Here is a 24,797-nt window from a genome sequence, read left to right as displayed (position 1 = left end):
CCTCTAAACCCATGGATGACATCCTGACTTCTCGAAAGCTAGAGAAGGAGAAATAGTCTCTGGGTGGCTTATAAAAATTATCTAGATAATTTTGCTGCCTGTGGTAATGACATTCGTAAGACTTGGAAGGTAATAAATTCTGTATTTAAACCCAGTTCTCAATCTAGCTCTGTACCTATGAGGCTGGTTACTGGGGATGAAGCAGAGGGTGAGCTTAATGTTTAAGAAGCATTCACTTCATTCTTCGCTAATATTGGTAAGAATATTGCTTCTACAGTTACTTTGTCTAGGCCTAAGCCGGACTTTAGATCTTACCTCGGGCCGCCTTGTCTTAAGTCTTATGTTTCTAGAGCCAGTAACAGTAAATGAAATTACTAAAATTTTTAATGGCTTGAAAAACTCGTCCTCATCTGGGGCCAGATTCTATTCCTACTAAGGTAGGTAAATCCATTCTTCCTTCAATAGTTTTGCCTCTAACAAAACTTGTTAATCTTTCATTTGAATGTGGAACATTTCCGGATGCTCTCAAGCGTGCTCGGATTATTGTTATCGACCAATTTCAATTTTATCAGTATTTAGTAAAATATTTGAAAAGGCTATGCTTTCCCGTCTCCTTACTTTCCTAAAATTAAAAAATTTCTTCATGATTTTCACTTTCGCTTCTGACTGAAGTACTCCACTTAACATGCCTGTATGACCCTTTTGAATTTTATTTATTGTGCGTTAGTTTCGGAATTAATTCCGAAACTAAATATTCCTGGATATTCGTAAGGCTTTCGATTCCTTAACCCATGACATTCTTCTATTGAAGAATTTCAATAGAAATTCTATTGCATAAGGGGAAATATATTTTCTTGGTTTCAGTCTTATTTGAAGGATAAGTTAATTTCTGTTGATCTACTTTTCCGGTCACCCTCACAAGTGAATTTTGGAGTCCCCCAGGGATCAGTTTTAGGGCCTGTGCTATTTTTGATTTATGTAAATGATGTTTATTATGTAGTAAAAAAAAGTAGAAACTTATTAATTGCTGTAGACTTTGTCACTCTAAGCCTTCCCTTGCCTATAGTGGTAACCAAAGTATAATCACCTACGGAACATGTACTGACAAAACTCTCCAAAAGTGACCCCGCGTACCTCAGCACCTCCAGACGCAAAATGTTGTACTACTTAATCGCTCCGAGCCAAAGTACTTTGCTCCGGCCAATAAATTATGCTAGAGCGTGATCAAAGTATAATCACCTACGGAACAAGTATGATCACCTACGGAACTTGTTATTTAGTCGCCAGGTTCGCATAGGTATGGAATCGTCTCCGGAGACGCGGACAGCGAGTCACTTTTTTTGTGTGGAGAGGATAGGTTTTGTCAGTACTTGTTCCGTAGGTGGTTATACTTTGGTGGTAACTATAGTTCGCCTTCTTTTGATGTCCTTGTTGGTTTTGCTGATGACAGCACACTTGGCACTTCGGGAAACTGCGACTCAGAGCTTTAATTAAATTTGAGAAATTTGTTTGAGAGGGTAATTTTGTGGCTTGATGCTAACTATCTTACCCTAAATTTTTCTAAGTCCAGTTTTTTTATTTTTTCGTGTGTTTCTCAGGTTTATCCCCAGTTATCAGAAATTCCCCAGCAAATTGGAATAATTCATAGATCTGAAGAACAATATGCTCGTTTTTCGGGCATTCTTGTTGATGAAAAACTATCTTTCAAACGTCACATTGATTTTATTAAAATGAAGATATGCAGGAGTCTCGGTATTTTAAGGAAACTTAAGACATACTTTTCCTGGATCACTTTTGAAAGTCCTTTTTCACTGCTTAGCCAATCTTACGTTTCTTACTGTCCAATAGTATGGATGTCAACCTTTCCTTCTCTGTTAAAACCACTTTCTAAGGTTTACAAAAAATCTAGAAACATCATTCAGGAAATTTACCGTTCATTAGTTATCCCATTACTTGATCTTGAGTCACTGTACATTCTTTCTTGCGCATATTTTACTTTTTCTGAGCTTCATGGTGACCCCCGGCCTCTAAGTGTTCCGCTATTTTATACCTCTGATCAAAATAATTATAATCTTCGCAATATGACAAATCATGTTCAAGTTCCATGTACTCATTGTGTGAGGTCAGATTTTAATCCTCTAATGGCGAGTAATATGGTTTTTTATAAGTTGCCTGGATCAGGACGAGGGTGCCACTCATTCAGTTTGTTTAAAAAAATTGCTAAAAATTCTTAGCTTCTTAGAAGTTACTTTTATCTATTTATTTATTTTTTCGCTTTGTTTACTATTATTTTGGAGTCTATTTAACCTACTTAATTAATTTAGTCTATTTTTCTATTTAGTTTTGTTTTCTATAGTTTTTATTTTATTTATATTTTCTTTTCTTCTCCTTTTTGCTCTTCTGTCTGTGAGTAAGTTATCATTTTAAATTTTGTTTTGTTTTTCTTCTCTGAGTAAGTAACTCATTTGTCTTCCCCCTTCTTTACAGGCCAATGAGCCTTTAGGGGAATAGTGACATGTCATATTTTATGTGTATTTAATGAAGAACAAATCTTTTCATATCTTATATCTAGTGGAATAGGAGGAAAGTCTTAAGTCTAATGCCCGGTTCCTATTTAATTCAAGCGGAAAAAAAACTCACTTTTGTAGTTCGTTTAGTAGGAATCGATTTGTGGACAGTCTTTTGAGTTCAATGGAAAATTAATTCTATGGTGTTAATACAAAATACTACTTAAAAAAAGGGAGCCCATTTAGAAAAAGAAGAATTTGTTTTCAAGCGAACAGAAGGGCCTCTATATATATATATATATATATATATATATATATTATATATATATATATATATATATATATATATATATATATATATATATATATATATATATATATATATATATATATATATATATATATATATATATATATATATATATATATATATATATATATATATATATATATATATATATATATATATATATATATATATATATATATATATATATATATATATATATATATATATATATATATATATATATATATATATATATATATATATATATATATAGAGGCCCTTCTGTTCGCTTGAAAACAAATTCTTCTTTTTTTCTAAATGGGCTCCCTTTTTTAAGTAGTTATTTTGTATATATATATATATATATATATATATATATATATATATATATATATATATATATATATATATATATATATAAAACTCGCGCTTCAGCGCTTTACTGAACACAAAATCGACGCAACAAAACACAGAGGAGCAGAAAATAATTTTAGTATATAATTTTAATCCTCCCAAAATTTCCAGTAAGATGAGTTTTGAGTAAAAAGCTAGTTTTTACAAACTCTGCAAATTTAGGGAATATTACGAATCGGTTTATTAAAAAAAACTTTGTTTTTTAATTAATTAAAGTACGGCCCCTATTAAATACGGCCCCTAGTATGGCCCCTATTAAAAAAAAAAAAATAAGAGCTACCCGAAGCACCCCTTTCATAGTGTTGCTAAATAAAATTAGTAAAATAATTAAATAATTAACAAATATATAAATAAAACCTGAACCACTTGTAGCTGCACTTTTACTGTTCAGAATGATACAGAAGCTGGAAATCATAACGTAAAAAAGAAATATGAAAAAAGGCCATGGAAAAAAATTTCCAAAGCTACTTAAAGGTACACTAAGACAGGAATAGGATAGAAATTATAACTAAAAAAAAAAGAAATATGAAAAAAAAACAGCCATGGGAAAAATTCCAAAGCTAATTAATGGTTCACTTTGAAAGGAATAGGATAGGAACTATAACAAAAAAAACAAGAAATTTGAAAAAACCCATGGGGAAAAAAACATCCAAGCTACTTGAAGGTATACAAAGAAAGGAAAAGGATAGAAATTATAACGAAAAAAATATGAAAAAAACAGCCACGGAAACAAAAAAAAATTCAAAGCTACTTAAAGGTATACTAAGAAAGGAATAGGATAGAAATTATAACGAAAAGAACGAAATATGAAAGAAACAGCCAACGAAAAAAAAAGAAATATGAAAGAAATAGCCATGGAAAAAAATCCAAAGCTACTTCAAGGTACACTAAGAAAGGAATAGGATAGAAATTATAACGAAAAAAAAAATATGAAAAAAATTTCCAAAGCTACTTAAAGGTACACTAAGAAAGGAATAGTATATAAATTATAACTAAAAAAAAAGAAATATGAAAAAAACAGCCATGGGAAAAAATCCAAAGCTACTTAAAGGTACACTTTGAAAGGAGTAGGACAGGAATTATTAAAAAAAAAAAAAAATAAGAAATAAAAAAAAAGGGCAATGTAAACAAAAAAATTTAAATCTACTTAAAGGTACACTAAGAAAGGAATAGGAAAGAAATTATGACGAAAAAAAAGAAACATAAAAAAAAAAAGCCACGGAAAAAAAAAAATTCAAAGCTATTTAAAGGTACACTAAGAAAGGAATAGGATAGAAATTAAAACGAAAAAAAAAGAAATATGAAAAAACAGCCTTGGAAAAAAATCCAAAGCTACTTATAGGTACACAAAGAAAGGAATAGGATAGAAATTACAACGAAAAAAAAAGAAATATGAAAAAAGAGCCATGGAAAAAAAATAATCTAAAGCTACTTAAAGATACACTAAGAAAGGAATAGATAGAAATTATAACGAAAAAACAAAAAATAAAAAAAGGCATGAAAAAAATCCAAAGCAACTTAAATCTACACTAAAAAAGCAATAAGATAGATAAGCAAGATATTTAAAAGCTATCCAGAATGAGATTGACGCCGAAAATTGTAAAGAAAAATTGAAAATAATAAAGGCATAATATAAAAACTATACATAGAAAAAAATATCTTTGACACATTTTTATTCCTTACGTTTAAATGGCCAAAAATCCCTGAGCTTTATTCAAGAAGAAACATTCCTTTTTATCTGATTATCTTGGTACTCACCTCATTTCATTAACCCCAATCAATAATCTTGCCTTTTAGAGACCCCCCCTTTTTTCAAAAGTATAAATCAAATCAACAAGTTGTGCTTTACACTTCCACAGATATCAATACCAAAGATTATCTATGTTTGTACATAATAATACAGAGATTTTACGCTTCAATTAAATTTTATATTGAAGTCAGAATAAAGACTGATTTCCAGATATATAACCCCCCCCCACCACTTCAGGAATATGATATTGACTAATGGTTACAAGTCGGCTTTCTTTTATTCTCATTTTCTTTCTATTCCATCAGCAAAAAATAAGGCGTCAATGAAGTTTAATGAAAAGGCATAGGAAACCACACTACAAGTAGAGGAAGCCAAGCGCAACTCTACAGAAGAGCACACGAAAACTAAGGTGTTTGCTTAAAGTTATTTTGGGAACCACAGAAATAACGAAGAAAATTATTAGTAAGATTGGCCACGATGCCACTTCAAAAGGACTTATGGTACTAACCTTAAAACCTGACTAATATTGTAATAATGGTTATAAAGTGTCTACACCTTAAGAATCTTATACATAAATGGAGAAGAGCAGAGTTTGCCTTGTCTTAACTCATGTATAAGACGAATAGAAGAGATCCCGCCATCCTCTCCTTCATTAGTCTCCCTATTGGTAGACTCCGAAAGACAGCCATTCCGAACGTTTAATCGGGTATTGCGCATCAAGAGATAGAACCATATTTTGCTTTAGTATGAGTAGCAACAAACCGTTGCGCCCCTTCAGACTGAGCTTTAGATCAGTAATTCAGTTTAAGCTGGTCTATAACATATATAGTTAAATTATTTAATTATTAATTAGATAATAAGATTATAAATAAGTAAATAAATAATAATAATAACATTTATTCATTTATTTGCATTACTCTACTTGAAGTCATTTGATAAAAAACTACACGGATTGATAAGTGAATTTATCCAAAATGGGGAGCAGACAGAGAAAAAGTTTTCATATTTAGATTCAGCAACATAAATATAGTTAAAATCCTAGGCCCCTCAATTTTTTTTAATTAATTTAATTAAAAATTTAGTAATATCTAGATGAACAATTTAAACGTGCTTGCAAGCTTGTGTCATGACAAAATCTCTTCAAATCTCCTTACTGCAATGATCTGACAGAAGTGAGAGTGCCATGTTTTGGGCAGTGTCAATATTGACCGTCCAAAACCGGTACGAGGTTTACTCCAAAAGAGGAAGATACAACGTTTCAAACTTGGCAGACCAAAACTACTTGTTTACTGTTTCAACCTAATCCATTCGTTCAAACCCATTCTTCAACTTATCGCACTTCAAATGCAGCTTTCTACATAGGTTTAGGTAGGACACAGGTTATAGGACATAGGTTTCTACATTGGTTGATTGTAAACTCACTGTCTTTCGATTTGTACAGCCAGTCTTTTGAACTCCTAATTGAAATATCGTTGTTAATTGCGTCCATGATCACTGATCGTCTGGAGATCACCCACTACTACGTTCACTCGTCTGTCATTATTGTTCCTTCTCCCAGTAAATAAGGGGTTTGCTGTTTAAGACCTTATTGTTAAAAAGTCCTCTAAAATTCAGCAAATGCGGCCAAACGAGGTTAAGCACACTTTTTGGATTAATGCTTCAATGTTACGCTTCAGTCAAAGCCCGTTCATCCACTGGCGATCTGTTATCACTGCATTTAGCAAAGAGCTTCTTTTTCTAGTGGACAAGGGGTTGGTATATCAACGCTTGTTTGTTGAGAGGGTGGTCTGGAATCCAATAAACACACCCAGAATTGTTTAAACAGGACTTTTAGATCAATGCTCCAATGTTAGCCTTCTGTCAAAAATCCCTGATCCACTGGAGATCTGTCACCACTGCATTTAGTCAAGACTCAGTCTATCAATCTCTTCTTTTAATGAACATGGGCTTTGCAGCTCAAGGCCCATTTATTGATCAAAGTCGTCTAAATTACAACTATCTTGGATAAGCACCCTTATAGATCAATCACTAATGTCACTCTTCAGTCGAATATCCGCTGGAGATCTGTCACCACTGCATTTACACAAGACTCTTTCTCCCTCAAGTTAACATGAGTTTTCAGCTTGAGGCTTATCTGCTGAGAAAGTCGTCTGAATTCAAAAATAAAACATGGCCAAACCTTCTTAAGCAGCAATTAGATCAATGCTACGAAGTTATCCTACTATCGAAAACCACACTTCTGCTAGAGATCTGTCACCACTACACTCCGCAAAGACTCAGTCTGTCGATCAAGTTCCTTCTTTGAGTACGCAAGGGTTCTTTGAGTACACCTCAATGATTGTTTATTGGAAAAGTAGTATGAATCTCAAAAATTACGTCAAAACTGGTTAAACAGTACTTTTGGGACAAAACTTCAATGTTATCTTTCTGTCAAAAACCACGGACCCACTGGAGATCTGTTATCATTGCGTTTAGTCAAGACTTCGTCTGTTGATAGTGTTTCTTTTCATAATAAACAAGAGCTTTGCAGCTCAAGGCTTGTTTGTTGAGAACGTTCATCTAAATTCCAACAAACACAGCCGAGCGAGGTTGACTTTTTGGATCAGAGATCCTATGTTATCCTTCAGATGCCAATAAAGCCAAGTTTAAACATTGCTGTTTCTTTCTCAAAGCAGAACACCCAGAATGTGGAGCAAGCAGGTTTTCACTCATTTGGGAGAGGCCCCCTGTCAAGCCTAAGTTAAACAAAAAACTAAAAAATAAAAAACAACAACATAGAAATACACAGCCGCAGGTAAGCTTTTATTTAAGAAGGGGAAACATTCTTCTAGCCCATCCTTGATTTATGGGCTTTGTTAAACTGACAATTTCACCATATAGTTAATTTAAACTAATAATTACTTAATTTAATTTATCTACTTTAATTTGAATAATATTATTATATTTCTATTATATTTACAAATGGAAAGGTAACTCTACAAAATTATGACCTTGTGAACCTTTTCGTCGCCGATTCCTTTTTGTAACTTTAAAAATTTTACCTGCTTTGACGATTAATTAAAAAAAAAAAAAAAAAAAAAGTAGCCTACATAATTGTCAGAACAGTGCCATAGATCGCATTGAGGACAAGGACATCTGTGGCTTCCAGGGACAATATCTGGTACCCATAAGACATGACGAAGTCTTTCACTGGCTAATACAAGTTTACTTCAATATTCTAGCTTTTCTATAATATGACAGATATGACATGTGTAATATGAATTAACTAGTTACGAAAATTTTCGAGGGAATTTATTTTTTTGGCTTTGTGAAATCGACTTTTTATAGCCTTAGTATTCAGGCTTTTTTTCACTATATTTTACGCAAAAATTTTCGGCCATTTTAATTATATCTTTTTTTGAGAATCTTAAACGACAAATAAGGGCAATAAAAAAAGTCAATATTTTCCCCATACTTTCTCATAAGACAAGTTGCACTTATTCGAAAATTCAGACTTGAAGTGAGTAGGCAACACTTGTTATATTTGATAATTCTGCAAACAAACCTTAGCTTCAATGTGCTCCTCTAAAAAAATCGAACGTCCAAAATCAAAGCACTATTAAAAGGGGAAACACATTTCAAGTACAGATTTGAAGAAACAAAATTCTAAGAAAAATAAAAGTCTACATTAGTACTTTCAACCAGTTAGAATTAGAAAAAGAGACACTTTGCTGTTTCACATACGCCCGAAAGGCTGATCGTATTTGGCTAAAATTTGAGTTACCTTTCGTTTTTTGACATATTCACAGGGGAGGAGGATAGGGTACAATTTAATTATGTTAGTTATTCAGATTTGCAACTTCAAATTCGCAATTATATCGCGCGTGACGGATTCATATAAATGCAATTGAAAACGGCAAGAAATCAAGCACTCTTCAAACCACAGTTTATAGACAGTAAGCTTATCGCAGATCCTTTCTGGTCATCGTGAACAAAAAGCTCCTCCCACTTCTTTCTGCCTTAGCTTGTTTAGCCTGTTTCTGAATATACCAGTAAGCTTATCGCAGATCATTTCTGGTCATCGTGAACAAAAAGCTCCTCCCACTTCTTTCTGCCTTAGCTTGTTTAGCCTGTTTCTTTCCACTCGCACCCCTCTCCGGGTTTTTATAATGGGAAAGATAGAGAATGATCATACTGCTATATTCTGTCTACTGTGCTTCACACCGAGGAGGGGGGTCCTTTTGACCCACCACTGCCAAAAGTGGACCGGTTCCTTGTTAATGAACAGTACGCAGAGCATAAGTAGGGCCCTGGTTCAAGATCAGCCTTGCACTAACACAGTGATTGAATTTATAATGTTTGTAAAATTATACAGTGTTGCAATCCCACAACCAATCTATATCTTAGCTATAATATTGAGCAATTGGTTTATGGGAATTCTGCCAATCCAAATAATTAATAATTAAGTTTACTGCATCTTAGTGCATCTATCGAATCCGGCTAAACGTAAATAATTAAGTAATAGACGAATACGATCTATACTTTAATAATTATCAACTCTTCAGCTCTAATCATTTTCCCCAAAAAGTCTTTTGTAATAGAATGTAAGGGCAAATAATTACATCTTAGATACGACCACATTTCGGGCAGCGGCAAAAATTGGTTTGAACGGCAACACTGGTAAAAATAGCGCAATTCAATTTTAGATGATTTCACAGTTTACAGTGGAGGTGTATCTGATTTACGGAACCCAAATTAGATACAGAATAAGAACTTCAGCAGTGATCAATAAGATTTGCGTTCATGATAAATATCATGCTTAAAGGGCTTGAATGGCAAAGGGCTAAAAAAAATCTTAAAGGGCTTTATTTGCAAGCTGGAAAGGAATAACAGCTTACCCTTCCATTACATTTACAACTGCATAAACCTGCCGTACTATTATTTGCATGAAGATAAGAACTGGCTTGACATTGAAAGTGAACTTAGTGCAGCCGAAACTGAATAGCTAGTGCAGCTATGTATGGCACGTTGTTTTAGCAGTTTAAAATTATTATGTTCATGACTTTAGTAAGATTTTTATTTCGATTTGTCTTTATTTTATAATCAATGACTTCAGAGGATTCGATATTTTAAACATCATTTTGTGAGCCTCAACGTCGGCTATCTTAAAGGCAAAGGGTCCATTAGCGAATTCTCCCAGGGAGTACTTATCGTTGAAACCAATTGAGAATTTATGCTTGACTATGAAATTTGATTCTAACGACAATAGAATTGTATCGGTAGTTTCCAATCTCAGCGGGTTGTACCACAGGAAATTCGAAGAGCTGTCAAATTGATCAAACGACATTTTCTTTTGAGGTTATTTCTTACATTTTTTTTTTAGCAGGTAGGCTATACTAGAGCATTTTTGAGGAAAACCATTTCCTGAATTTTAAAAAAAATATTACCTTCCGTTTATTCGAAAAACAAAAATTGCACTTTCTAATGAACAAGTTTCCCTAAAACTGAACATCAGTATCTCCAGCACAAAAAAGAGAAGTTACAATGCTTTTCTAAAAGCCAGTCTCCATTTGGCAGATTCTGCCATTTTGCAGAAAAAGCAACGTCGAAGGTTGCAGTATCTGCGAACTGCCAATGCGGAGCCGGAAAAGAAGTCTCCATTGAAGTAAAATTTGCAGATTGGCGGTGCAGATTTGCAGAATCTGCCAAATGGTGACTGGCTTTAAGATTTCAGGGAAAGGAGGTGTCAAGGCCGTATCCAGGGGGGGAGGGGTGGACCCCCCCTGAAATTTTTGACCGAGTCGAAAATAAGTCGAAAATTAGTAAAACCTAGGTAAAAATCAGTATAATTAGTCGAAAACGGAGTCAAAAATTAGTAAACCCCCCCCCCAAAAGTAAAAAATTAGTGACCCCCCCCCGAAAAAAAAAATCATGGATCCGCCTTTGGGAGGTGTCGGCTTTTAGTTTTCTGCTATTTATTCGGATCACTTACCCAAGTTCCACAAGTTATGGCAAGACCGCCCAAATAATTCTAAATAGTTTGGACACACAAACTAAACAAGTTTATAATGGAAGAGATAGGCTGATTCTTTATGGTATCGAATCCTCTTAATGGAATAATGCTATTTTTGAAAACCTTGAAAATCCATTATCAGAACTAGTTTATTGAGAAATATTGATTGGAAATGGAAGTGGTGTTAATTTTCAAAAAACTTGCTTTTTCATTGTTCGACTGACAATAGTTTTCAACTAATCAAGCTTACTATGATATCTAATCACAGTTGACATCATTAGACCAAAGTTGAAATCTAATTATTTGTCAAGTATTTATGAGTCAATTAGTGTTTTATTTATTAAAAGTGTTAGAGGCAAAGACTGTGCTATTTTATGGTATATTAGCTGAAACACAGCCAATTTGAAGAAATAGTTTTCTTGTAAAACAATAATGTCATTCAAAACTTTTCATTCTTTTGGTGGCCTTAAAACGTCAAACGGAAGAGCCAATCACACCACCTTTCCATGTACAGTTGTAACAAAAATATATTAAAAACAGGTAAAATATTTTACAAAAAAAAACAACAAAAAAACAGTAAATTGGCACCACAAAAATAATAATAAGAGTCTGAGCATTTCGGCTACATATCCGGGAGCCTTTATCAACCGAAAAAAACTAGCCTAAATAAAACATATAAGTAAAGCACAACCGATGCTACACAAAAAAAACAAAGAAACGGAAAACTCAGATTTAAACAAAATACAATGTGGTAACGACATATAAGGCAACAAGGCAAGATGTCTGTATAAACTTGTTTTATTGCTTGTGCTTTGGTGTTGTTACCACATTGGATTTTGTTTAAATTTGATTTTTGCTTTTATTTTTCGTTGTATAGCGTCGGTTACGCTATTTATTTTCTTTTTTTTGTTGTGTGTTGTGTCTTTATATGCTTTCTCATGGTTAGTTTTTTTTTCGTTGATAAAGACTTCCGAAAACGGATCCAAAATATTTGGAATTTTATTATTATTTTTGTAGTGAAAAATTCTCTTTTTTACTGTCTTATGAAGAGATTCCACTTGCTTTTAACATATTTTCATTACAATTGGAGAAATAAGGAATAGTGATTGTTACATGAAAGTTTGTCAGAACAATTAGTCAATGGAATTAAGAGACATTCCCACAATGGATTTTGTTTAAATGTGAGTTTTCCTTTTGTTTTTCTTTGAATAGCGTCGGTTCCGTTCTTTATCTATTTTGTTGTTGTTGTTGTGTTCTGTAATTTTTCATTGATAAAGCCTTCTGAATGTGAAACTGAAATATTTGGAATTCTATTATTACTTCCATAGTAAAAAGATTTATTTTTTATTTTTTTTACAGTCTTATGAAAAGATCTAACCCGTTTTTAACATTTCTTCATTACAATTGCAGAATAAAGAATAGTGATTCTTACATGAAAGTAAGTCACAACAATTAGCCAATAGTATTAACATGGGCGTACGTAGCTTCTTGTATAAGGGGGGGGGCAGCCGATTCTGTGATGAAGGGAGGGGGGGAGGAAGCTGAAGTTATATTGTTAGTTCACAAAACCTTACATTGCCAGCAAATTCAATCATACCTATGAAATCTTTATTAACAAGTAATCACCAAAAATCATCAATAAGCTTCAGCATTAATCTTCTTGGCTTAGAGCTAAGTCTTACCAAGAAATTATGGATAATTGCTTCTTGTTTGGCTTTTATTCTGTCATTTCGGCTGTTTATTTCCAACTTTTTCAACCATCTACCTTTTATCAACTCCTTTTTTAGCCATCTACCTTTTTTCAACGGCCTTTTCAACCTTCTGTTTTTTCAGCCATATCTAATGTAAATTTGAAGTTCTAGAGGGGGGGGGGTATCCCCCCCCCGTACGCCCATGGGTATTTTTAGTAGCAACAATTTTTAGGAAACAATTTTTAGGAAACTAATATTTAAAAAAAAATAATTTAAAAAAAACTAAAATTTTTTAAAAAAATTAAAAAAAAAAAAAATATTTTTAGGAAACAATTTTTAGTAGCAACAATATCTCTTTTTCTCTTCGTCTAAACAAAGGAAAACTTGAAAAGTGCATTTTGATTTTGGACATTCGAAATGTGGTTCACCTACCCAAATTGGTTCCCACTGCAAAACAGTCAATCTGATGGCCTTGTTCATTAAGACTATGTATTATTTCTTCATTGATACTGCTGGAAGCAATGATTTTCAACTCAGAAAACCAGGGTTGGCCATACGCCTTTCCAATATTGATGAACATCTCACGCGAGACGCGTGAAAGATAGCCAAGGTCACCGCTATCAAGCCGTATACCCCATGAACGATAGCCATAGTCATTGAGTGCCAAACTGACAGCACAAAAATTGATTAAGCCACTCCTAAGATAAAAAATGTTAGGATACAAAAAGCATGCACAGTTAAAAAAAAAAAGTGGTTTTGCCAGGCCCAAGCAATACATTGAAAATAAATTCACGATTGAACATTCAAAAATTGAATTTGATATGTGCATTTACTGAAGCCAAAATAAGAATAGATTCACCAATTACACAACTGGTATGTATCCAACGAAAGACATGAGTCCAGACTCAGACCCGCAATAAAATTGGTTTTTCAAATTTTGGAAGTTGTGAGTTTTGAACCTGAAAATTTTGTATTTCAAGATTGGATCTTTTTTCAAACAGCTTGTAACAATTAATAATAATAATAATAATATATAAAATAATAATAACAATATTATTATAATAATATAAAAATAACAATAACATTACGTACCAGGTCGTATACTATAAATAATTGAAAAAGACCATTTCATTTCTCTTCTTCAAACATCCCTTAAAACAGGTGCTTGACACACCCAGATTCAAAACAATGTTTTTTTCTTGCCACAAAATAAATAGGCATAGTTTTTCAAATATTGGAATTGTTCGGCCTTTTTGCATTTTTTTGGCCTGCGTGTAGGTGTGTTTGTTTAAGCATCATGGATAGGCATACAATGAGCTAAATCGAAGAACTTCGGTTGGACTAACACTAGGCTGAACAGTTTCATACCCAAAGCGAGAGAGAGGAGACGACTGTCTCCAAACTCCCCCCCCCCCCCGAAAAAAGGAAATTTTAAGACAATCTCCCACATAGCTTTCAACATTTTCTCGTAAATTTACATGTTTCTTTTCTTAGCGCTGTTACAAATTTTTCCTCGTTCTTTTCTAAAACTTGTCTTGTTCCTTAAGACCTGCTTCTGTTGACACAGACACATGTCAACAGCCTGTTGAAATTTCATCCTAATTAAATAGTGAAACTCAGAAAAGGTAGATTTTGAAAGTCAATGTAAAATGTACAATCCACTGCTACAGTTCAATACTTTTCGGATGCTACTTTGTTTAATTATTTGGTTTCGGACGGGGGTCGGTGGCGTGACTCTGTAAGCCCTGCCAGAGTCTACCCAGCTTTAAATGGGTACCTGGAGAAATCCGGGGAAGGTAAACAGGAAAGGAGTGTGAAAGCACAAGATGACTGGCCCCCAACCCCCCATTGCACTTCCTAACTGAAGGGTCATGAAACGGAGATCAGCACCGCCGGTAGGGACTGTAAAGTCCAATGCTGTATTCTTTACCTTTTACCTTTACTTTGTTTAATAATTAATTAAACTCCTTTAACAGACCAAAGAAAAGGTGTGATGTAAAGATTTTCGATATTTTTGATGAATTTGATGAAAAATTTTTAAATATTATTTACATTGGTCTTAAAAGTAAAGTGTTTGAAAATCAAAATAAAATCCTTACGCCAGGTACGTTAAAATTATATTAACAGAAAAAATCCTTTATCATAAAACGTCAATGGGATATTTGAGTATTCTACTATACAGTCTTACCCTGCTCAGGACTATATAGTCGTGGCTATCGAGTAATGTACGACTGCACGCAATCAATTCTGTTCAATAGCTTGGGGGAACTTGCAAGACTGGAAACTCAATTCAGCCTCCCAGAGAGAGTTCCAAGTGCCAACTGCCAACTCTCAGTCTGGCCTTTCGGTTACTTATATTTTAATTATAGAGTTTTAGTCTGTTCAGGACTATATTGCCGTGACTGTCACGTATATTGTCGTGACGTGACTGACATGAATATCATGTTCAATGGCTCGGAAACTTCTAAGACTGGAAATCAATTCAGTCTCTCAGAAATAATTCCTAGTGACACCTCCAAACTCTCTGTCTGGCCATAATGCTACCTTTATATTAACTGCTATAGCTATATTGCTTGTCACTGCTGTCATTAAGTACTTGTCGGTAGCGTCATAGTTTGCTAGTGTTAGTACTCCTTCACCACTTATGTGATAGGCTTATTCACTTTTGCTGGTTCAACTGAGCACCGCCATGCTGCTTGCGGCACTAGTAGTTTTAACTTCCCGTGCGAAAGGGCTTAAGATATATCTTCATTTCTCTATGTCTTTGCTGTTCATCAATATGACGATCAGCATCACAACACTGTTTGTGCTGCCATTAGTCTTTATTCCATATGAAGCATGTGAACGGGCGTAAGAATCCTCTTCCGTTTCTTATGTTTTTGGTCTTCATCAATATGATGATCATGATCAGGCTGATGATCAGCATCACATCATTGAGCAGGTAATCAGTAATTTTGATTCCCTACGAGACATGTGAGATGCGTAAGATCGCTCTTTATTTACCAACTGTTTTGCTATTCACCAGCATGTTGATCGGGCAGATGATCCGCATCATAACACAGCTTGTGCTGCTAGAAGTTTTAATTTCATAAGCATCATGTGAAAGGGCTTAGGATATACCTTCAATTTACTATGTTTTGCTGTTCACCAGTGTGGTGATTCGGACGATAATGATCATGATTAGGCTGATGATCAGCACTAAAACACTTTTCGGGGTGTCAGTAATTTTAATTTCCTATACGAAAGGCGCAAGATAATTCTTTAGTTTCCTATGTTTTACTATTCACCAGAATCAGGCAGAAGATTCGCATCACAGCACGGCTTGTGCTGCTCGAAGTTTCAATTTCACTCGTGCCTTGTGACGAGGCGTGTGATATATCTTCGGTTTTCTATGTTTTTGCTGTTGGCCAGTATGATCATCAGCATCACAACATTGTCTGTGCTGCCATTAGTTTTGATTCCTTATGAAACATGTGAACAGGCGTAAGATACCTCTTCAGATTTCATGTTTTTGTTATTCATGATTGAGACGATCCGGCTGACAATGATAATAATCAGCATCACAACTCTATTTGGGATGTTAGTAATTTTAATTTCGTACGAGATATGTGAAAGATGCAGGGAACCCTTTAGTTTCATACGTTTTGCTATTCACCAGCATGTTGATGGGGCAGGTTATGTGCATTACAACACGGCATGTGCATTAGAAATTTCATACGTGCTATGTGAAAAGACGTATGATCTATCCCCAGCTTCCTATATTTTTGCTGTTCGCTAGTATTACGATCAAGCTATGATGCTGATGATCGATAGCATAATGGTCGCAACATCGCTCGTTTTCATGTCCTTTGACTTATGACAGGGCGTAAGTACACTACTTAATTGTAATTTCCTACGAGACATAAAAAGTGTAAGGTATCTCTTCAGTTTTCTATGTTTTTTCTAGTTGGTCATCAGCTGATATATTTGCTGATCAGGTCATCAGCAAAAATAGAAAAAAAGGTAAAGGTAAAAGATACGGCACTAGACCCTTAAAGTCCAAACCGGCGATGCTGATCTCAATTTCAAAGGTCTCCAGCCAGGAAGTACAATGGGGAGGGGGGTCAGCCATCCTGTGCTTTAGCACACCCTTGCTGTTTACCCTTTCCATATTTCTCCAGGTACCCATTTTGAACTGGGTCGACACTGGCTGGGCGTATAGAGTCACGGTGCTTATCCTCATCCCATACCAGGAATCGAACCCCCACCTTTCGGACAAAGGATTCCAAATCCAGCGAGCCGACCACTGCGCCACAGGTGCAAATTAACTTAAGGTAAATCCACTACGGGGGCAAAAAACGTTTCTATTTTGATGTTCTTGGTACTAATAGAGTGTAGTTTTGAATCTATTCTTATGAGCTCAGTAAAAATACACATTAAATTCAGAAGTTGAATAGCGGTAATTTAATCGACTTTTTTAAGATTCTACAAGTTTCATGCATCTGTAACATAAATACAATTCGAATATAAAACTGAAGGATTTTTAAGTTAAAAAAAACGAAAATCCAAGTTGGGCCAAGCATAAACTAAAACACACTAAACGTTGGAGGAAAAATGAAGGTATTCTGAAAGGAACGAATTATTGATTTTAATATGGTTATATCTCTAATATCAATCAAGCACAGTAAAAACGTATTTTCTTCGATTTGCATTATCTGGTCGCTTATTTCATCTCGTTTAAAATTAATTTTTTTTTAAATGTAAAACTAAGTAAGTTAACTACACAAAACCAAATAAATTATAGTTAATTAAAAGTGAGCTTGGTGTTTAACGCTATTATCCACTTAGAACATAAGAACACAAAGGCCCGACCCTCAGATCAGAAGGGGGAGAGAAAAGGATCAGAGTAGTTTCGCAGGTGATGGGGGTCTTTCAGACCAATCTCAGGAGTCCAAACAACCCTTCAGTGAACAAAAATTATTGTCTGCTCGTTAATTTTTTTCCAGACCAGTGGCATGACGTTCTCTGCCCTTGAACCACTAAATATTGGTCCGAGATTTACAATTTTATATAATATTTTAATATAATAATAATATTATAATAATAATAGTAATATAATATTATAATATACTATTATATAATATTTATTTAAATAAAAAATAATATTTTATACAGAAATATGATTTTTCACGTTGAACGTATTATTAAAAAAAGAGAACAAGAAATAATCGTGAGCTTTTCGATACAAGAATAGTGGTCCATTACGATGGTTGGCATACGTAGACAGACAGGAAGCACTTGGGGGGGGGGGGTCAAATTTTAATAATCATTGTTTTAATAGAATTGAGACCAAATGTCCATTTTTCTAGAGATTAAATACGAAATCTATAAATTTTCTAGACGAAAAACAAATCTTTTGACATTTATAAGTCATCTAGAAAAACTCAGGTACTTACAATAAATGGAAATTGTCCTGACAAATACCTTCATTTTTCTTTGGAACATACACAAAACACAGTTTAGACCTACCTAAATGTGTTCCAATTCCGAAACAGTTTATTTGATGACCTTGCTCATACAGACTGTGTATTGTGTCTTCATTTATATCATTTGATGCTAATATTTGCAAGTCCTTGAACCACGGGACGCTGTACTCTTGGGCGATGTCTGTGAAAACTTCACGGGCCGTGTTCGACAAATACGCTAAATCACCGCTGTCTAACCGAATCCCCAGTGGACGATACCCGTAGTCGTTCAAGGCAAGCGCAACGGCGCAAAAATTGATCAAACCGCTCCTGAATGTAGAAATAAAACCACGTATTATACATTCAAATTTTTCGCTTTACGAGAAATGCGTCAGGAGCAAACAGGAGCTTAACAGGAGCAATAACAGGAGCTAAACAGGCTAAACAGGAGCTAAACAGAGCTAATGCGTCAGGAGCTAAACAGGAGCAATAACAAAGAGGAGCTTATGAAAAGCAAAATATTTGGACATTTTTTGAAAAGCTGGCTTTCAACACAGCTCTCCACGCGCAAAACCCTTCACAACACACATAGACAAATACGCCCAAAAACAAAGAAACGAATTCATATACGCTTTGGCAGACATACACAAAAATCCATAGCAAATATGGGGAGAGACGACAGGTAGAGCAACTCCCCATTTATAAAATATCTCCCCAAGTTTTTTCTATAGCACATTCAAAGTTTGAAGTGATGTTAAAACACATATACAGAAGCAAAATAATTAAGGTAACGCTTTTTTTATTTACAGCCCTTTTAAACAGTTTCACAGGCCTTTTATTCCAGGGCCTTGGTGCATGCGCTGGTATGGAGCGCTGTCACTAGCAACCCCTAAATTCAACCAAAAAATTCCAGGTGAAAAAAAATCTGAGATAAGATTGAACTAGAGACAACAGTAAATAGAAAGAGCACTAAATAGCAGACAATAAATATACTCAATCGTAGAAAATATGAAAGAGTAAAAATCAATAAAAGCGTAAAAATAAAAAGCTATACAAATATGATAGTTACAAGAGAGAAAATTATGTAAATATAAAACAAAGAATCAAACTAATATAAAAATACTAAATAGAAAGCAGAAATGAACAAAGTACTGTCTTCTCATTCATTAAGTACTAGCTGCAACTGCCCGGTATTGCTCGGGAGCATATATTTTTGTAGCAGATATTTTAATGCTTCCTAGTATCCATCCATCATATCCTTCTTTAACGACCCCTACCTAACCTCATTACCTTTCGCCAACCAATTCCTGCTTTTTACTGTTACAAAAGCCAACATTAATATAATAAGAAAATAGCACTATCTGGCAATGAAACAGAGACGTACTGCGTGTAAAGCAAACGTAATAGCAAAAAAAAAACTAAATAACTGTGTTTAAAATGTTTACATTCATAATGAGAACTTCCCTCCAGTCCAAATGAATCACCACCCCTCACGACCTTTTCCTGCCAGAAAGAGTCACGTGTCCAAAGTCCCAGCCCAAATGGTTTTATCCGCTTAGGAATGAATATAAAACAGAAAAAGACTAAAAAAAGGCTTTATACTATATGTTGACGAACGGTAACTAATATTAGTTAAATCGCATTCTAAATCCTTTTTCCTACTTGTCTACCAGTCTTGAACTAAGCATGCATGAGATGCACGTGCATGCATGAGACGCACGTGCATGCATGAGACGCACATGCATGTATGAGATGCACGTGCATGCATGAGACGAACTTGCATGCATGAGATGCACATGCATGCATGAGATAACATTGGTGGCATAAACACGGCGCATCAAGCAAGATATGAGAGGGAATATAAGGGTGGTGAATAAATGAGCCAATTGGAAAATTTCGCTCAAACAAGACTAGGCATTAGCGGGCTTAAGGGGGTGACAGTCCAACTTTTACTAGTGCTTATTTCTGTTCGTTTCAAGTTCGAATTCATTCAATGTCTGATCGTTTTAGGTTTCATTTATTCTTTCGTAGTAATTCCTGCTCGCTTCAAGTCTGATTCATTATAACACTTAATTTCTACTCTTTAGTGTCGCTCTTTACTTTTGTTTGAAAAAAATTTCACTTGGAAAATTTTTTATTACTAAATTAATAGCCTGAATAATGAAAGGATTTAATGTAAAAAAAAAAATTCTGGTGAGGTGTAACCATCCTGTATAATAAGCTGTCTTATTACATCACTTGATTTCTACTCTTTTCAGGTTTTAGGATCGATCCTTAATTTTCTTTGAAAATCTTTTTCTTTGGTAAAGCTTTTATTATTAAATTGATATCCGGAATCATCTAAGGATTTAGTGTTGTCTAATGTATATATAAATCAACGGGATACTCCGAGATAATCAGGGATACTCCTCAAACCAAGGATTTAAGATCTGAAGCTTAAATCCAAAGAAATTTTTGAGGGGTTCCTTTACTTTCCATTTGGATTCCAGAAACAACAAGAGAGATTGTAATTGAAACAACTTTAATGCATATTTATAATTTAATATCAACATATCACTGTAACATCCCAGATATTTAACCAATCAATCAATTTATTCAACCAATAAATTTAAGAAAAAAAACACTTCAACATAGAGTCCCCTGTAAGGCTCTATGGCCAGGAAAAAAACAGGGGAGAAACAAAAATGAAACAAATACTAGAAAAAAAAATATTTTCAATATAATTTATTTCAACATTTCAGACTATAAAAAAAAAAAAAAAAAAAAAAAAAAAAAAAAAAAAAAAAATTAGAAGACCAAAACATTAATAGATTTTAAGAGACCCCCCCCCCCCCAAAAAAAAAAATTGAGCACCAACGTTACATTACATATATTTACTACATTAAATTTAAGATGACCCTTCTTAGAGCAGCGATAGAGCTACATAGTTAGGAAGAGGCCGTGGGTTTGACTCCCATCAAAGACAGGTTTTTATGGTAAATTTCCATTATTTGAAAGGTTGTTTTAAAAAGAATTACAGTTTAAGGCCATCGTAAACGTCTTTTACTTTACGATTTTCATAAAGTGGAGCTCCTGGGAAACACACGCGGGCTTGAGACATGTCTGTATGCATGGTCCAATAGCACATTCATCAAGTTTTTCGAAAATCAAAGTACCGGAATCGGACTCGAAGTGCCAAAATTTTAAATTGTGAATTACGATGTATAGACTTAGAAGAGTATTCTATATAGACTTGGAAGAGTTATGAATCACTTGAAATGAAAAGACTATCAATTATTTCTATAAATCAAACTGAATAAATAAAAGATATGTGGGATAACTTCTGATGACGATAAAGTAGCTCCACAAGCAAGATTATTCCTCCTATCCCAGGGTCGCAAAGGCCTATTTTGACGCAAAACTTAAATTTTTACCAAACGTAATTAACTTTTTGGACACAAGTCTCACTTTTCTACAGCATTGAACGGAATAGTTTTTATTCCCGTTCACTGCCCGTGTCAAGAGATTCTCCGAGTCTTGACACTCTCGCCGAGTCATCCTAACTTTCGCTACCCATACAATGGAGCTTTAAATAGATCGAAATGGATGAGGAACGTGCGCAGCTGTGTTCGCCTCAGGTAGCTTGGTGGTGCGTGCGTTATTAGTAGTAATAATAATAGCTCCTTTCTCGTATTGACTTACTATTACTTTTTAAATTTGCCCTCTGATCTTTTCATTTTACAGACTATTTTGAATAGAACAGCTATCTAAAAATTTCTATTAGATGCATTTCGGGACAAAACGACGGGTGTTTTGGAGAGGGGTGGCTCCCCTCCAATCACTTTGACTCTTATGACAGGTACACAACCATAGCCCCGTTTTTAGGCAATTCCAGATCCAAATAGTTACACAACCATAGCCCCGTTTTCAGGCCATCCGAGATCCAATGCGGTGTTTGACAAAGGTTGTGCAGATTATCGTTTTGAATACTCGCGTTGGGGTCATTCACAATCCGTATTCAACCATGCTATTCTGACAAGTTTTAATTTCGAAGAACCTGTGTCCAGCACGCTTGGAACCCGTAGATGAAAGCGCTTTAAAATTTCACTGGGTTGAACACAAAAAACCTCAAAAAGGTTTTTGTCAAACTGCTTAAGAATTCAAACCTGGTGCCTCACAATGGGACTGATATTTCTCTTTAATAACCAGAGAAAGCACAAAAAACCATAAATGATCTATTTTAGTGATTATCCAGTTAACCCAGTTCAATCGTTGGGACATATAAAAATGGCTCCACTGGCTCCGAATAGTGAACGGCTCAGCATGTAGTACTGAGCTCGCCATATTTTTTTCTTCTGATGTATTTTTTTTTCAGAAGGTTGAACCCTCTTCTTTCTCCATGGGAGATCTATATCCAATTTTAAACAAAGGCAAAATTAACATCCAGTGTACATTGTTCTGCCCTCTACGTTTGACTACTACTTTTGCAATTGCTTTCTGCTCTTTATTTAAAGTCGGCGTTGTATCCAGTGAATTGTATTCGTTGGACTTCGACAAGTCAATACAATCGCACTAATTCGATTCCAACCTCATGCCCAAGAACTATCCGTTATTTTGAATTCACTGGTTTATATCGATAGGTCACGAGAGATTATCCTGCTTGTAGGCTGCGATGTACGCACAGCCTTCCATACCCTGAACCAGGGACGTCCTGAGGGGGGGGGGGGGGGGAGGGGCGTCCCCCCAAATGTTTTGGCATTCGGTAAAATTTTCGCCGAAGCCAAAATTTCGGCCGAAATTTTGCAAATAAGCTGAAATTTAGCAAAATTCTTAATTTCTGCAGAAAATTCGGCATAAATCAGATAGCGATTCGGTAAAATTTACGAAGATCACCCTCCCCATAAAATGAGCCTCAGGACGCCCCTGCCCTGAACCCAAACCGTTATGATACTAAATGCAGTAAAAATGGAATAAGCGCTTCTCAGAGACATTTATTCACGTCTTGGAGTTCGGCTAGTGCTTGATTCAGCACCTAATGCTGGTAGTCCACCTGACCCTCCATGCCTCTGGCCCTGTTTTTAACCATAAACCACCTGTTGGAGTAGCAAGAAACACCCACCAAGGTGCTATTTCTTTAAATAACGGATATGTTGGTTCTAATCACCTGCTTTCTCTTATTTTATCCTTGCTGGTTTCAAGAAGTAGTTTGTTAATGGTGTTTGTTGTTGACGACAACTTGTGACCTTGAGTCATACTATCCAGCGTATTGGCAGGGTTTTTGCCTCGCTACAACACAGACGTGAAGCAAAAATATTCGAGCATCTTTCAGTTTCTTTTTCGCTGTCTTAATTTTAAATTTTACCTATTTATCTATTTGTTTTAATTTTATTTATAAGTAAAAAAGCAGTAAGGGTTACAGGAATTATTTAAATACGACCGAACGGTAGTGGACTGCTAGCCTGTTTATGGGCCTCATTCGATTTAAAGTAGCAAAGAGTTTGCAGCAGTATGTCTGCACACGTTATGTCCAATAGTGCTTCTATAAAAAGTCTTACAAATAATTGAATTAAGTTGTGTTAATAATTATTAAATAAGTAAATAATAATTTACAAAATGCGAAATATCATGAATTTTATATGTAGTACGGCGTACAATATGATATTTTGTGAAAGAAATGCAGTGAAATCAACACTAAGGTGTGAGGAACCTAGTAAGCTTGTGACCTGCTCTTACTTTCATTGCAAATTCAGTACATGTACCTTATTGCTATTCCAATCATTCCGGATTCCTTGCGTTCACCATGAGGTGGCACACTCGAGCTAGGCAAAAGAAAAATAGAAAATGCAAGTGAAAAAAAAAACGCCTATTCTATATCCTGACAACACATTCAAAAAAAAAAAAAAAAAAAAAAAAAAAAAAAAAAAAAAAAAAAAACAACCACTAAGCCCGACACAGAAGATATTGACTATGTGCTCTTGATATCAAAGAACCCCTTGTCAAACAGTTCATGGTAAATAACTGTAAGTAAGGAGCTACTCAACCAATAGTAACCAAAATCTAAAAGACTGAATCTTGACAACAATAGATACATCAAAAGAATTTTCTACGAGTTTGACAAAATTTGCCTAATTTTCGTAAAAGGGGAACACACCCCAAAAAAACTCAGAGAATCCTACTGAAAATAATACGATCATATTTAGTATATCAGAGTACAATACGGTATTGGTTTCAAGCTCCTATCTACAAAAATGTGAGATTCTGTATTAAAAAAAAAGTAAATCGAAATCAAAAATTCTATCGCCTTTTTTAAGTGACCAGAAAGACTGGAGGGCAACTAACCCCCCTCCTCCCACGCCCTTTTTTCTCTCCAAAATATTCGATCAAAATTTTGATAAGGCCATTTGATTCAACATAGTTGAAAGGTCTATTAAGTATGCCTTTGGCAGATGACATGACCACCCATAGTCCCTGGGGAAAAGAATATAAGTTTCACAAGTTGTTCATTATTCACACGTAGGAATTGTTTTTGGGAAATATACAGCCATTTTTGGGGAAGAATCTTCAACGGGGGGGGGGGGGATTTTCTATCAGGAGAATTTTCCGTGGAGAGGGAAGGGGATTTCATGGCATGATTTGGAAAACGATCAATAAGTTGAATAAAAAAATACAAGTTTTTTGAATTCAAAGTAGGGAGCAACATTAAAAATTAAAAAAACAGAAATCATTCCGTA

At 34.7% G+C, this 24,797-nt stretch overlaps 1 protein-coding gene across 7 annotated transcripts in view; it reads right to left on the bottom strand.

The window, feature by feature from the left end:
* Positions 1-24,797, bottom strand: part of Naprt (nicotinate phosphoribosyltransferase) — an 84,470-nt gene that overhangs the window by 22,574 nt on the left and 37,099 nt on the right. For 5 of the 7 annotated variants that reach the window (XM_089100923.1, XM_089100929.1, XM_089100927.1 and 2 more), the window contains exon 8: positions 18,152-18,417. In XM_089100923.1, coding sequence (XP_088957049.1) covers positions 18,152-18,417 — 266 coding nt within the window. Of the gene's footprint in view, positions 1-13,075; positions 13,342-18,151; positions 18,418-24,797 lie in introns of all 7 variants that reach the window. The other 2 variants (XM_089100925.1, XM_089100928.1) reach the window with 1 other exon arrangement.

The sequence above is a fragment of the Artemia sp. Qi Xiang Cuo genome, chromosome 15, assembly GCF_049724085.1.
Source record: "Artemia sp. Qi Xiang Cuo chromosome 15, ASM4972408v1, whole genome shotgun sequence".
NCBI lineage: Eukaryota > Metazoa > Arthropoda > Branchiopoda > Anostraca > Artemiidae > Artemia > Artemia sp. Qi Xiang Cuo.
The sequence above is the reverse complement of the archived record's forward strand: the minus strand, read 5'-3'. Positions and strand labels throughout refer to the sequence as shown.